This window comes from Pomacea canaliculata, linkage group LG2 (assembly GCF_003073045.1).
Source record: "Pomacea canaliculata isolate SZHN2017 linkage group LG2, ASM307304v1, whole genome shotgun sequence".
Lineage (NCBI taxonomy): Eukaryota > Metazoa > Mollusca > Gastropoda > Architaenioglossa > Ampullariidae > Pomacea > Pomacea canaliculata.
Window position 1 is genome coordinate 39,896,547 of NC_037591.1, and position 14,360 is coordinate 39,910,906.

A 14,360-nucleotide genomic window follows, 5' to 3' on the forward strand; every position below is an offset into this window, starting at 1 on the left:
TTTAATCTGAAATCACATAAAAAAAACACTATACGCTTGACTTGTAATGTAGAATGTTATGAAGTATAACCTGACAACATATACAAAGAACGGGTTTTCAGAGAAACCAGGAAGGAATTCTGAGAAGGTCAGTGTGTAACTATTTATGTTCATGAGAAAAAAAGTCGGTTTAGCTTTAACAGCTTAGGTTGTATCTCCATCCCGGTCAGTGTAGTCAGAGTTGGTCCGCGCTATTTTAGGTCTACATCACCCTGTACGTCACGTAGTCCATCACCCTGTACGTCACGTAGTCCATCACCCTGTACACCACTTAATGCGTCCCCCTGTATCACACTGTACATCACCTAGTCCATCACCATGTACGTCACCTACTACATCACCCCGTGAACCCGAAAGATGAAAAGGATCGCCACCACTGTTTTCTTGTTTCGCCTTGATTCAGTAGGGTCATCTACCACTTTGAAGGGGTGTGAAAGATAATAACAACGCATTGTGTGTGTGTGTGTGATGACAAGGCATGAAGGCAGGATCTTTACATTAAACGGTTTCAGCAGTATGGTCAAAGTCTTTCCACTTATGATACTACTCCTTCTCTGGCCTTAAATTTATATTTTAATTACACAATTGTCTTCATGTAACTGTTGACTTTCGTTGCTGGTAAGTCGGCAAAAAAGTTTTAAAATATTTATATAGGGGTCACCCCACTACTGTACTGGGTATAGCCTAGTCCCAAAGTTCACAATCAAGAATAAATACTGAAGCCAAATATCAATTGGCTTATAGCAGTTCTACAGTGGATATCCTCGCACTGTGCTATTGAAGGCAACGAGCAGACTGACACAATGACAAAATCAGCAGGATGAAAACAAGACCAGCCTGGCAGAGATAAAGACCATCATCAAGGCTCTGCACAGAACCCAAGCCCCTAGATTGCTACCACTACCTGTGCACATCAGACCAGGTGTTTATTCTCTTCTGTCTTCAGCTACTGGCATAACGCTAAAACCTTTCCCCTGCAACTTCCACTGTTTCAGCCTTCAACTGATTTTTTACCATGTGGCGTAGGTATGACACGAGAATAATTAGTTTACCCATGGCAACATGGGAAGCTCAAGGAAAAGTGTTTTTTTTTTTTTGTTTTCGTAGTTACAATGCTATGTCCAAGCCCTGTGGATATTACTTACCCACCAATCTTTGCTATTGCTCTATAACTACTGCTTTAAGAGTAAACAATATATGCGTGGTTTGAATGCCACTTTTTAACTTTATAACTAAGACGCTTGTGCTATTGTTTCTCAGAGAACACCTTTCCCTTGTTTTATAACTATGGCGCCTCGAGAATACGGAGAGCTCGTGTTTCTACATCATCATGTCTCGCGGCCGCCACGTGCTTCACCCAACAGGCAACAGAGGTCACAGCAAACTTGTGAAACTTGCCTTTCATAAAACAGCAGTTTATAGGACGATGTCCTCTCCAAAGAAGTATGAAATATCATTCGGGCTCGTAATCGGGACATATCACTTCTCAGGGTGGGACAGTCCTAAAGACATAAGTGTCAGCAAAAGCTTGAAGTAAACCCGGTTTAAAGTCAACTCACGTTACCGTCAGTACAACGGGCCTCGTGGTGATGTGTCTTTAGTCAATGTTTACAGCCTACATGATTTTTCTCACCTGACCTTACGACCTCAGCACCGCTACACGACGAGGACGGGAAGCTGTGAGAGTGAGATGATGGAAAAGATGATTGAAAAGACGACATTGCAGTCTTGACAACTGCAGTCTCTAAGAGTGCATAAGGAACAGACACAATTTCAAAAAAAGATTTGAATAGCATTCAGAAGATGCCCGATTATGTCAGAGAACAGGGAGGCAGGACAGTTCGCTTTCGGTCAAGACTGATGTTGATGGCGATAATAACTTTTAATGTTGAACTGTGTACTCTCCTTTACAAGCAACGCATTGGTAATAATTTATTTTTCTACCTTTTAGGCGGTTGATTTTTTCACCCAGACCCAACCTAATAATAAAATCTCACCAAGAGGGCTTTCCACTGTTACATGAAGTAAGGGAACTGATAGGTTGAAATAAAATACGAGACTAAAGCTTTCCGTTCATCCACGAGGGAAACACCATCCGCTTGTGTGTTAATAGTCAGGTGTACAATAACACGAGGAGTGTAGGACAGTGTAGGACTGGAAAGGACTCACAGTGTAGGACTGGGAAGAAAGCACGAATGAAGGGTCTTGTGATGTGTTTCCACACCTACATGGATTAACAGACATGTGAGCACAAGCTGTATGTGTGCCTGTCCTGTGAAGACCAGGTTCACCAAACAAATGGGGAAATTATTTTCATGGTGTGAGTTTTTTCAAATATTCTTCTTAATGGTAAAGTCAAAAATTGTGAGTGTTGGTGTAAGAAATGGATACAACACTCATGTGTAATACAATTTTTATTGTATAATACTACAGTGGCCTGGGTTTTGAAGTGAAATTTTTGACACTAAGATTATTACATTATTTGTACTGACAATGGTGACGACTCTTCTCGATCTCACAAAATGAAAAACAAGCTTCGCTTTTTATTTATAGAAAGACAGGTGGACAGGTGGCATGGAGTATGATTGGTTATCCGCTGGCGTTGATTAATCCATCAATCACACATTATGGAAGTGGCACACATTTAATAGATGGTGATCAGTCTGTGATAGGAGTGTAGTATCTTTATAACCTTTTTTAGGCCTTGTACTTCAAATATATCACGACAATAATGGTCCATTCGCCTCCATTTAATTTTTTAATTTATGTAATCATTAGGAATTCAGCAATATTTTATTTGCTTTTATTTTGCTGCACTGAAGCTGTCAGATGTCATGATTTTAGTCATCTACCTTAGCAGTATGCTACTCCAGGTAGGAGCAGGGCGAGACACCCAGGTGGTATTTCTTTATGTCTTCACCCTGTCAAGGTGAGGGTGGACCGAAGAACACACCTTCACGCTCCCTTGCACATTGTTATAACACAACTACTGGCTTTCTACACCTGTAATCTTCTAGGCATCAGACAAATGACAAGACAACATTCATTACACAGAGTTCTCAGATGTACTTGTAACTATGAGCACAAAGCAAGAAACTCATTCTATAGCAACAAAGTGAACACTCGTGGTACAGATATTTGTCAGTAGGTTCATTAACACCACACAACTCCCACAACCGTGTTGGATTGATTGTTGAATCCATATCTGTATGTATATGTAATCTAATTTTAATTTATAATTTTGATTCGTGAAAAAAAGAAAAAAAACTTATTTATTTTTGTATCAAGCATAAAAAGAGGGAAGCCCACAAGCACATATTTGTTTTGCTGAATGAGAGAGTTGCATGCGTTCACTTTGTGTTTGCTACATCCACATTAAAAGACATCTTTATAAAAGATTAGTTATCACACTTCTCAAAACAGTTTGCTGTTGTTCTCTACAAATTTTGCTACTTAACATTTTAAAGTTTCGCCAGTGAAGACTGAGTTACACATACCAGGGAAATCATTTCAAAACCGGCAAGAAAAGCTGTGCGACATTTTGTGTCGGGTTTTGATGAATAAGTCGAAGACCATTGATGATTGGAATAGCGTGTACTACTCTGTCTCATCTCACCTGTGTTTCAACAGTAACAAAAATTAAAGACTTATGATTCTAATCACAGACTTATATAAATACTTGAATCGCTCCACAACAGCTAATCATGTTGCTGTTACTTGCTTTAATTCATTTATTTATTTACCATGCTTATTCATTTACCTTTAATGTAGTGTCTACATCTTTTAACTAACATGTCTGCGCACATTTACCTAAAAAACATTCAAACCTTTAATGTAATATTTCTACTTTATTTATAAACAGTCTTTGGTAAATGAAATTAAATGCTCGTTGCTATATCTATAAATTAATACTGGCTTGATTTTTTTTATTCTGATGATTTCAGCAATCAGAAAGTCCATACAACTTCTTTTTGTTTCCTTGACACTTGCACTTCCTCAACAAGTGCAAGGTAATTACAAAGTCATCACAACATTCTGATATCATATATGTATTCTGCATGTTTGAGTATATGTATAAATGTATAGATATATGTGTGTGTGTGTGTTTTTGTGTTAGAAATGTATGTGTATATATGACATTGTACATATTATACACGTGTTTGCGTGAATACAGAGTAAAAAAATTATCTTCTGAAGAAACATATCAATTGAATTCTTAGAAGATACAAACTTCTCGTTGGTTAGAAAACAACTCCCTTGAACATGTCTTGTAGCTTGTGGCGGCCTCTACACTTCACTCACTGATTCCTTCTCGTCTCCATTGTACCCGAGCCAATACCCGCCTGACCAGGAGTGTATTTACATAATCAATGCAACGGATGGCTATCGTATAACCTTGACCTTTGTCCAGTTTCAACTCCAGGCTGGAACTTCCGACTGTAATTACGACTTTCTGCAGGTTTGTGATTATTGTAATAGTTGTTTATGAAACTACTGAGTGAGATAAAGCTGTATGTAAGGAAACCAATCTCATTATTGATAGTTTTGCTTAATTTTTTATTGTTTATCTGTAACAAATTAACGGAAATCAGTGATCCTTATTTATGAGAAAACCTCTCCGTCAAAAAGGAAAAGATAAGGAGAGAAAAATAAAGGATACACTACATAATTATTATAAAATATGTCATATGTAACTGCGGATACTTCCCAGGCTTATGATCCTGGTCTACTGTAGATTAGGGATGGCAATTCCGTGTCCTCACCATCTATGGGCACCTTCTGCAACACCACCGTCCCGGAAAGAATCAGGTCAACGGCGAACACGATGTGGATCATGTTCCGCTCGGATTCCTCTGTGTCGGGAGCTGGCTTCAAAGCCGCCTACACTACAGGTAATGGGAGAAAAAGGCAGTCAACCGCATATTTTACCGCAGTTTTATATAGTTTATATTTTACATGTAACATGAATAGGTTTAATAGACTAAGAACACCCAGCACCAGAACCAGTGTTAATAAAAACAAGAAATGTTGTTAAGGCCCCAGGACTATAGGACATGAGCTTCAATTCGTTTTTGTTGCGGCCCTATGCTAATCGAGGAGTAACAAGGATTAAACTTGAATTTGTTTCACAAAAGAATATCAAGAATGTATAGTATTTGATTACCACAAAATCTATATTACTTGCTAGCACGCATATCTGTGTATGTGTGAGAGAGAGTGAAGGTTGTTTCTTCTTTGGCACAATAGAAACAAAGGACAAATCTCTTCGGACACATTCTTCAAGACTCTCATGTCACAAAAATCTTTATAAACAGGAATTCGGAGCTTTTGAAATAAAAAAAGCTGGCAATGTTGATAGTCATAATAATTTTTAAGGACACTGGATAAAATCCGATTGTTCACAGCAATCATTCCGCAGAAGAACCTCCTTGTGACCAACACTGGACCAGACGTTATCATCCACATCGACATCGACACCATCAGCAACTTTAACATCCCTCTAGACGGACTGCAAAACCCGATGGCTGTTGACTACGACCCACCAACAGGTCGCATCTACTGGACGGACTCGGAGGAGAAGACCATCCGCTCAGCCAACCTTGACGGCAGCGACATTCGACTCGTTCGCAACTTAGAAGAAGGTCTGGTGAAACTTGTCTTCAGGCTCTAGTTACTCATTTATGACAGATGTCAATAGTCTCATCCAATATACTTACTTTATGCTTAAGGGCATAAAAAGGTGCTTAACCTACTTCAGTCTTTACGACATTGACATATTCCAGTCTTTACTGCTGTCGTTGATGGTGAAACCAAGTCGTCAAATTTCAGAGTATCTATAAATACATTTCTGAAAATAAAGCTCAAAGTTTCAGCAAAATGAGACGAAACAGTGACACATTATTATTGTATAGAAATGCGTTTTGGTTTTTTAATAATGTTTTTGAGAAAAACACACTCAAAGATTGACCTTTATTCTTTTGAGTCTAGTGCACCATGGGTAACCAAACTTCCATCACATGCTAATAATGATTTTTTTTTCAGTCAACAAGCACACTTTAGTGGCGACACAACATATGGAGTTTTCATGCTTAACTTAAAATATTACATCAAGTGGCAATTAGTTTACCTTTTAACAGAGAGATTTTTGTACTTCAGTGGGAAGCAGAATCCAGTTCAAAATTGTTGGACATATATCAGCGAATTTCTCAGTAGAAATTTCCATTTAACTGCAAGCTTAAAGAGTCAGGCAGGTGCCTCATACCTAATAAGAAAATAAAAAATAAAGACTTTCACGTGTTCCCGTGTTTAACAATAAACACAAGAATATTTTACAGGCGCTGTTCCAGATGGCATGTCTGTTGACTCGCTGTCGAGGCTGATTTTCTACACTGATGCAGGCTATCATGTTATTGGCATGATTACAATGTACAACAACAGACACCAGATAGTCATTGATTCAAACCTTGACACGCCTAGAGACATCGAGCTGGACAAACACAATGGGTATACTTACAGAAACTTAGGAAAAGCATTAAAACTTAGCTTAATATCGTAATGATAGTAAAAAATCGACATAAAAGCTCTAATCCACCGAGAATACGATTGTTTAGACTACCGTTTCATAAATAAATAATTATTAAAAACAAAGCAGCCATTGCTCTAGTCGGATATATACACGTTTCATGAATATAAAGCAAAACCACAGAAAAGGAACTTCTTGAAGACAACAAAAGTCAGGTCTGTCAGTCCAAATAAATTTTAATTAAAGCAACTTCCAAGAAAACTTCAAAATAACATTGACAGATTTCTTTTGCTTTGTATTTAAAAAAAAAATGATGATAGGGTGATATTCTGGAGCGACTGGGGCGCCACACCTAGAATAGAGCGAGCCAACTACGACGGGTCTGGACGCAAGACTCTGGTCTCAGGATCTGAGTATCTGTACTCACCAAGTGCTCTGGCTCTGGACACAGTCGGTGAGATTATCTCCCTTTCTGTTCCCCCCCCCCTTTTTTTTTTGATTAATTAATTTTTTCCCTTGGTTTGTTAAAACAAATATGGAGAACTGAAATCTCATATTATGTGAATGCAAATATCTATGCAGATGTATGTTTATTTGTGTGGACATCATGGAAACATTTTGTGTGTGTGTGTTTGTGTGATGGAATGATAGGTGGAAGACTGTACTGGACAGATATTCAAACGAGCACTATAGGATGGGTGGATGTGGACGGCAAAAACACTTCCGTGATTCTTCAAAGCACAGGATCCCGCTTTTTTGGCATGGACATCTACCTGAATGACCTGTTTGTCACAGACTGGGGACTTCCAAGGTAGCTAATTAACACTTTTGTATTTTCAGATGTCTCATTCATACTGTCGTTAGTTTACCTGATGCAGCTACCCTGTAGCAGTTAACAATTTGCTTGCCATGAGATAACTTAAATGGGGAAGTAACTATGAAGTTCTAGGGTGGCTTGTTGACAAGCCTGGGGACACTTAGGCAAGAGGGGGGCGGCGTATGTGCCAGTGTAGAGGTGTTGTATGTGGTATGTGCACAGTGGGATGTGGGAGACAACCATAAGTGGTTACAGCAGCCAAGCGCGACCAGCCGGCTGGCAGAGGTGTATATGTTGTTATGATGTGTATTATATGTGTTTGTTTATGGTATGTATTATATGTTTGTTTCGTCAGCAGTTTGGGGTCTGCAAAAACCTTCATTCATCGAATTAGCACTGATGGAAGCACTGACATCATTATTGCGACAGCTGTGGGACGATTGAACGACATCCGTGTCTTCGCAGAGGAAACTGAGGATAAAGGTAAGGTTAGGAAAAATCTCGAAGGATACAAGACGAAGTAAGTCATAATAGGAGACCACTAAATGTAGACCAGCGGTCACTAAAATGATCTCAAGATGCTTAGTACTGTGGAGACTTGTAACACTAACAGCCCCTGAAATGATCGCAAGATAGTATGTGGAGAATAATATTTTAGAGAGATGTGTTTGAAATAGATTGATTAAGATAGATTGAAAAGAAAGAAACCACCGACTTTGATGAGGCTGGCAATGATTGTCGGGAGGGCGACATGACTGGATGCAATATGCAAAACACATTACACCAAGGGAAAGCTCCATACCAACCTCAAATCATCCAAAGTATCGGTGAATCAGAAGAATTATTGACTGTAACGTAGGTTAGAATAGTCAGTTGGCACAGGTAACCCAGGATGTTACAGGTGGTAGGTTGCGTTACATGTCACGTGACTTACATGAGACTGAAGCCGCCGAACAGATGCTGGAATAGTAACCGTTTGAGTAGCAAGACCTAAAGTACAAAATGAAGACTAACAGTCGCTAAAATAACCACAAGCATGTTAGTACTGTTAGTACTGAGATCTACAAAGAGAAGAGAAAGATAAAGCAGTCAAGTGCTATTGTAGTTTTGTGTCTGCATCCTTCAAGAGGTTAAACTGTCTGTGGTATCTCGAATTACAGGGCCCAACGGGTGTGGAAACAACAACGGTGGTTGTAGTTACATCTGTGTACCTACTCCTGGCAACAGAAGTAGATGTCTCACTGAAAGCGGAGAGTCCAGTAGGTATAGGAATTCTCAAACAACATGTATGTCACACACGTGCCAAGCTTGTTTTGTAAAAAATGTGAAAGATTTTGAAAGATAGAATTAACAAGCAAAATCACATAGCATTACTGGCAATAAAAATTTGCCTTCAAATACACATTTAAAATATACAATAAAAAATGTAAGACCCATTGATGAAAAATGACTAGCATCTTTAAATGTGCCATTGCATACAAGGAGAATGTAATTTACAATAAACTAGATAGTAAGCTGTGACAGTAAACTAGCCTTTCAGTTTATTTCAACTCTTTCATTTTTTTTTCTTTTTAGTATCTACTGAAACAAGTGATCAAACTGCAGAAAGAAGTGACCGCACAAGTGAGTATGGCAAAACAAGTGTTTACAGCACTGGTGACTATCTCACCAGGTACCAATGAACCTACGTACTTAGATACTCACATACAATTACAAAGGCAGAAAAATATAAATCACTTTTAGGCTTAGAGTTCATTTAACGGAATGGGAGGTCACTAGAAGTGCCACAGATAGTTTAATAAAATAACAAATGATAACTTTCATAAGAAAGAGAAAAAAAATTAATCCGAACAACGCAGAGTGAGAATCGTCCAATTTTCTAAAGTAGAGAGAAGTTATTACAGGTAAAGTCGAATGTAATGTCAGTAATCGCTATTTTGTGTTGATTATTTCAGACACAGAGGATATCAGCACTAACTCAATAGTCATCATTGTCGCCTGCGTTGTTGTCGTCGTCGTAGGAACTGCTGTCATCGTCGCCATCGTCATTTTCTTGAGAACAAGAATGCGTAAGTCAACTAGAGAGTTATTTCACAGCAAAAAAGTAAACCTTAAAAAAAGATTAGCTCGAGCTGTCAAAAACATTCATACAACTTATTCCTATAACCCAGAGTTCAAAAAACCGTTTCCGAGCTTTGCCAAACACGTCTCGCACCTACCGCTCCTTGATAGAGAGATGGTCGGTGTTGGGTATTTATTCAACAGTACAACACCTTTAGACATGAATTAACATCATTGGTGATGGAGGTTAAACACATGTTTCCTTAGCTCTCAGGTGATGTTTTGTGCAGGTGAGAAGAAATTCGAGAGCCCTGAGGTATTCACGAGGAGAGAAAGCAACTTTACCATCCCAGTGGGGTCACTACCAGGCGATTATTCCACTCTGGCAATCAACTTGGCTTTTGACGAGGAAGAGCACATCTACCAAGATTTTCAGTCCGTTTATGGAGGACACAACCTTGATGACTTTGATGACGCGGGTAGGTATCACTGGGTAAAAGGTTAAATGTCATCATAAATGTATCATAAGCAACAATAGAAAGTTAATCCTTTCACTTTTCTCTTTAGGTCTTCGGGAAGGGAGGTGCTAGACCACGCCAATGTTTTACTGAGGGCGGGACCCATCTTTTCCCCTACCCTCTGCTTTTTCTTTTTCTAACCTTCTCGAGAGTCAGTTCCCCTGTCGTGATGGCTACGTTGACTGGGGAATGTATGCCTCACGGGAATCAAGCTGGCGAGCATCCGGGTTACTAAGCGTTCTTTTGAACCACTTGGATATCAGTTCCTTCGGACATTTACTTACAAGTAGGACAAGTGTCATATTTATATGTTGGAGCGATTTCAATAGAGTCTTCATTTTCCAACTTCTAATGTTCCAAAATCTGCGAATATGGATACAAATAATAACTGGGGTTTTTTGTGCTTTTTTTTGTTTTGTTTTGTTTTGTTTTTGGGAGGGTAGTGGGTGGATAGAAGAACAACATGTCAACTGACAAAAACAGATTGTAACTTCTGAGGTCCCTAAAGGCCTCGGACATTCGGTGAGCTCTAAAAGGTTCTCATGAGAGTACCTTTCTGACATCGCAGAAAATATTTTGAGTTCAATGAAGTAAACATTTCAATAATCAAAGGCCCGTAAATTAGACACAATTCAAGATTTACATTCATCGACCGACAAATAAAACAAAGTAGCATGAACTTATGCACTAACAAAAATGATGATGTATCTTGGTGAATTTGTAAATAATGATAATTTTCCAGGCCTGTTGTTTGACTAAATTCTCAGCAGTTTAAGCGAAGTAACTGTGTTTTTGGTTTGCAGCACAGGACAATGGCGAATACCTTTACCCAGTCCGCAACTTATCCATAAGTATGCTGGCTTCATACTCTAATTATATATATATTAGAATAAAAAACTGTACTCACTGCACTTACCCTAGAATGTGAAATGCCTCTGTTTTTCTGTTCGAAATACTTAAATATGACTTTACTATAAATTTAACTACTAAATGTTTGTTGGCAATGTCTAATTTATACCAAGTAGCTGTCTCCACTGTATTTTTTTCATTACAGTCCAGGACCATGGCGATTATCTTCACCGAGGGCGCACCTCCTCAGAAAATATAGGAACTGCGGGTACCACAAATTAATAAACTTTTATTTGAATTAAAATATTTAATTCTTGTCCCTTCATGTATCTTGACTGTCGAATTTAGTGGCAATGAGACGTGTATGTACTTAACAGTTGATTGCTGTGACATCAATTTAATGTCTTACTTTATCTCCGTTTGTTTTTGGCTGTGCTTCTCTAATTAACCTGATGTTTTAAACTTAAAATTTGTCTTAAGAATTCAATTAAGATACGCAGCAATTAGAGTTTAATCTGACTGCAGATATTGTTGCTTACAACGTGGTGCTAACCTGCAATAACCCTTTTATAGTTTATACAAACTTTGTCAGCTGCACTTGAGTCATCATCAAACAATTACATGTAGTAACAAATTCTGAAAGAAGATAATAATAATGTTTTTTCATATTAACCGATAATCAATCGACAAGACCTATTCTTTGACAGCATTTTAAGCTTGGTGACTGACTTTGTTGTGTTTTTGTGATTTGCAGAACAAGACCATGATGACTACATACGCGCCGTGCGCAACTCGTCCAGACGTACCCCGGGTATGGCTTTCACAAACTGATTAAGTGTATTAGAAAGGATTCTCATTTTACCTACATACTTAGAAACTGCCGAACTCTTCTGTACTAAACTATTGGTATTCTTATATCAAACTTTTATCTAAGTTCTAATTGTTTGTTGACAATATTCCATAAGTGTGGGTTGTTTTTATTTATCTATTTGTAACAGACTCCGTATGTTTTTAAGATTTTAAGTAACCGACTCCGTTTTTTATGTTTGCATTGCAGCACAGGGTAATAGCAACTACCTTTATTCAGTGCGAAACTCATCCGGAAGTGTGCTGGCTTTGGGCTTTACAATCTAATTAATAGCATTAGTATTAAATTTGTTATTCTTTACTCCCCGTGTCACTTTACAATGGAATATACAGAATAAAATACATAATTATTGATTATTATTAATGTGAATATTGAGCTATTCTGATAAAGGATATTCTATAATATTTTAAAAACTATCACCTGAAGGGTGTCTGCAAATAATAAGAGCTGATCACCAGTAGACATATGACAACTGAAGAGGAACTGTAGTAGTCAACAGCTACGTGTATCGGTAATTTAACAATATTATTTGTTAGACTGTAATGTTTAGCAAGAAACAAGTTTAAACATAAAGCTGTTCATAAAAGGATGCTGTAAATGTAAATGCTTAAGCTATTACACAATTAAGAAACGCTGTCAACAGTGTTGATATTGATATTATAAATAAATATTTACTTGTGAAAGTGTTTGCGGTGTGTAGTAGGTGATGGTCATGAAGTGAACGAATGCAACGGACGAAAACATCGCCATGCAGCGCTAAAATATACACACATGCTTACTCCCACCCAAAATAAAAAAAAAATAATAATAATTACTTTGTCAGGCAACAAATGCATCGAAACGTACTGCTATTTTATTTGTTTCTGTCTGTCTTCCATACTACACGGTGTGAATACCTGAGCTATTTTAAAACCGTTTACAGAATTTTGTCAGGGGAGGCAAACGATATCGTCTTTCGACAACAAGTGGTTGCAGAGTTATCCGTGTATGCATGTCTTTAGTGGTATAATGTGTAAGCAGCATGAAATTATAAACATTTCATTGACAGCAAATAGTTCGTGGTATTATTGTTAATGCATTGTTAAAACATAGTCATATCTTGTGACAAGGTTCACCCCGCAAATTAAAAATGTAGGTCATAGACAACTTTATATGCATGCATACATAAAAAAAAGGAAAAAAAAAGCTTTACAATCTTCAATGTTTGGGTGGACACTTCTTTTGCCGCGACAAAGAAGGAAAACTGAAAAATAAAATTACATGTTATTACTGTGTGGAAGCAAAAAGAAAAAAAAAATCATTTCTGTGTTGCAATACTCAAATTTACAGATTGTTACAGTAGGTTCCATGGAGACGGTTAAGCGTCCAACAGTAAATCATTTCATAGCAACAACACAAATCTGTATCAAATACCGCTAAGACCACCAAACATTTCACAAACTTGTTATTCTAACATGCATTAACCATACTGCACAAATAAATGGAAACATGATACCAAGTTCTATCCTAAGATATGTGTGTGTTAAATAGTGACCGAAAAGAAAGTGTAGAATTAGTATAAACAGGCTTTTTGTGTAATACTGTGTACTACGAAACACATGACCAGACAAATTAAAGTGCTTTTTCCCTCCTCTGTCTCCCTCTCCCACCCTCCTCTTTCTTTCCCTTGCGTGGTTTTCAATACGCAACTTTTCCTGTGTATTAACTTTTATAAAGTAAACTTTAGAAATATGTCAAATGTATGTAAATCACATGGGTAGATATGTATATATTTAGCATGTTATATGTACGTCAGCTCACAAAATTCCAGATTTTTTTATTCTTTCACCTACTATGGTGATAATGAGATAAAATTTAGCCATACACATTTACACACATTCTGATCTTTACATACAATTTTCTCTCACTCACATACACACACTGACTGCTTGGTTTTTGACAGTTTATGTATATTTTAAAAGAACCAGACAAGCCAAGAAGAAACAAAAAACAACAAGAGGTACAATCAAACTAATTATTTGTATCACTCCCTCATTCTTTCATTCTTCCAGCCTCTTCATGTATACCTGCATATCTTATCAAGTAAATGAAAGCATGCAAGCACATGCAAATAAAGAATAAAAACACTCTTGTTCTCTCCTAACCTCCTTCACACAAATTCCATACTCTTTACTACCCTTCAGTGGGTAGTGTACATGTTAGCACTCTCCCATCCATCCCAACATCTCACACCCACCCACATACACATATACATATTTTATCAATTCACCTAGTTCACCATCTTTAGTTATATCTTCACAAATCAAGCTAAGTTCCTGACTGTCTTTTTTTATTTTTTGAAGTTAACAATGACCGAAATTTATAAGAATTTTTGTTGTGAATATAGTAAAGTCGTAAATGACTTTTGCATCGATTTTTGAAATTAATTAGATAATGGAATTCATCCCCTATATCCTTAGTGTTACAAAGTCTACATAACCTTTCATTTCTAGCAATATCTGCTTCTCTTCCTTTATTTACTGCAAAAAGATTATTCAATGACCTGAATTTCATTAAAGGGAGATAATCTTGGAGGGAAGTAGGGTTCTAGTAAAAAAGATTTTTTTTAAACATTCTATAAACTGAATATATTTGTTTGAAGTCTAGTTTTCCTGTCCAGTTCTGAATATACTGGTCCTGATGGGC

At 37.5% G+C, this 14,360-nt stretch overlaps 1 protein-coding gene across 1 annotated transcript; it reads left to right on the plus strand.

The window, feature by feature from the left end:
• The first annotated feature begins 2,317 nt into the window (after nucleotides 1-2,317).
• Nucleotides 2,318-12,358, plus strand: LOC112558067 (low-density lipoprotein receptor-related protein 5-like). The gene is made up of 17 exons (XM_025228255.1): nucleotides 2,318-2,357; nucleotides 3,984-4,049; nucleotides 4,314-4,498; nucleotides 4,775-4,931; nucleotides 5,445-5,681; nucleotides 6,375-6,543; nucleotides 6,883-7,016; nucleotides 7,214-7,373; nucleotides 7,735-7,862; nucleotides 8,540-8,638; nucleotides 8,955-9,002; nucleotides 9,335-9,448; nucleotides 9,731-9,919; nucleotides 10,762-10,809; nucleotides 11,013-11,075; nucleotides 11,562-11,618; nucleotides 11,865-12,358. Exons 4-17 carry the CDS (start codon nucleotides 4,808-4,810, stop codon nucleotides 11,939-11,941), a joined length of 1,647 nt encoding a protein of 548 aa, XP_025084040.1. The 5' UTR covers nucleotides 2,318-2,357; nucleotides 3,984-4,049; nucleotides 4,314-4,498; nucleotides 4,775-4,807; the 3' UTR covers nucleotides 11,942-12,358.
• Nucleotides 12,359-14,360: the final 2,002 nt, after the last annotated feature.

Bases quoted from the DNA above. Each gene is read 5' to 3' on its own strand.
- LOC112558067 (XM_025228255.1), top strand. From the start codon at position 4,808: ATGGGCACCTTCTGCAACACCACCGTCCCGGAAAGAATCAGGTCAACG. The intron at 7,017-7,213 runs GTGAGATTATCT...ATGGAATGATAG, and splicing joins TCTGGCTCTGGACACAGTCG to GTGGAAGACTGTACTGGACA. The intron at 11,619-11,864 runs GTATGGCTTTCA...TTTGCATTGCAG, and splicing joins CTCGTCCAGACGTACCCCGG to CACAGGGTAATAGCAACTAC.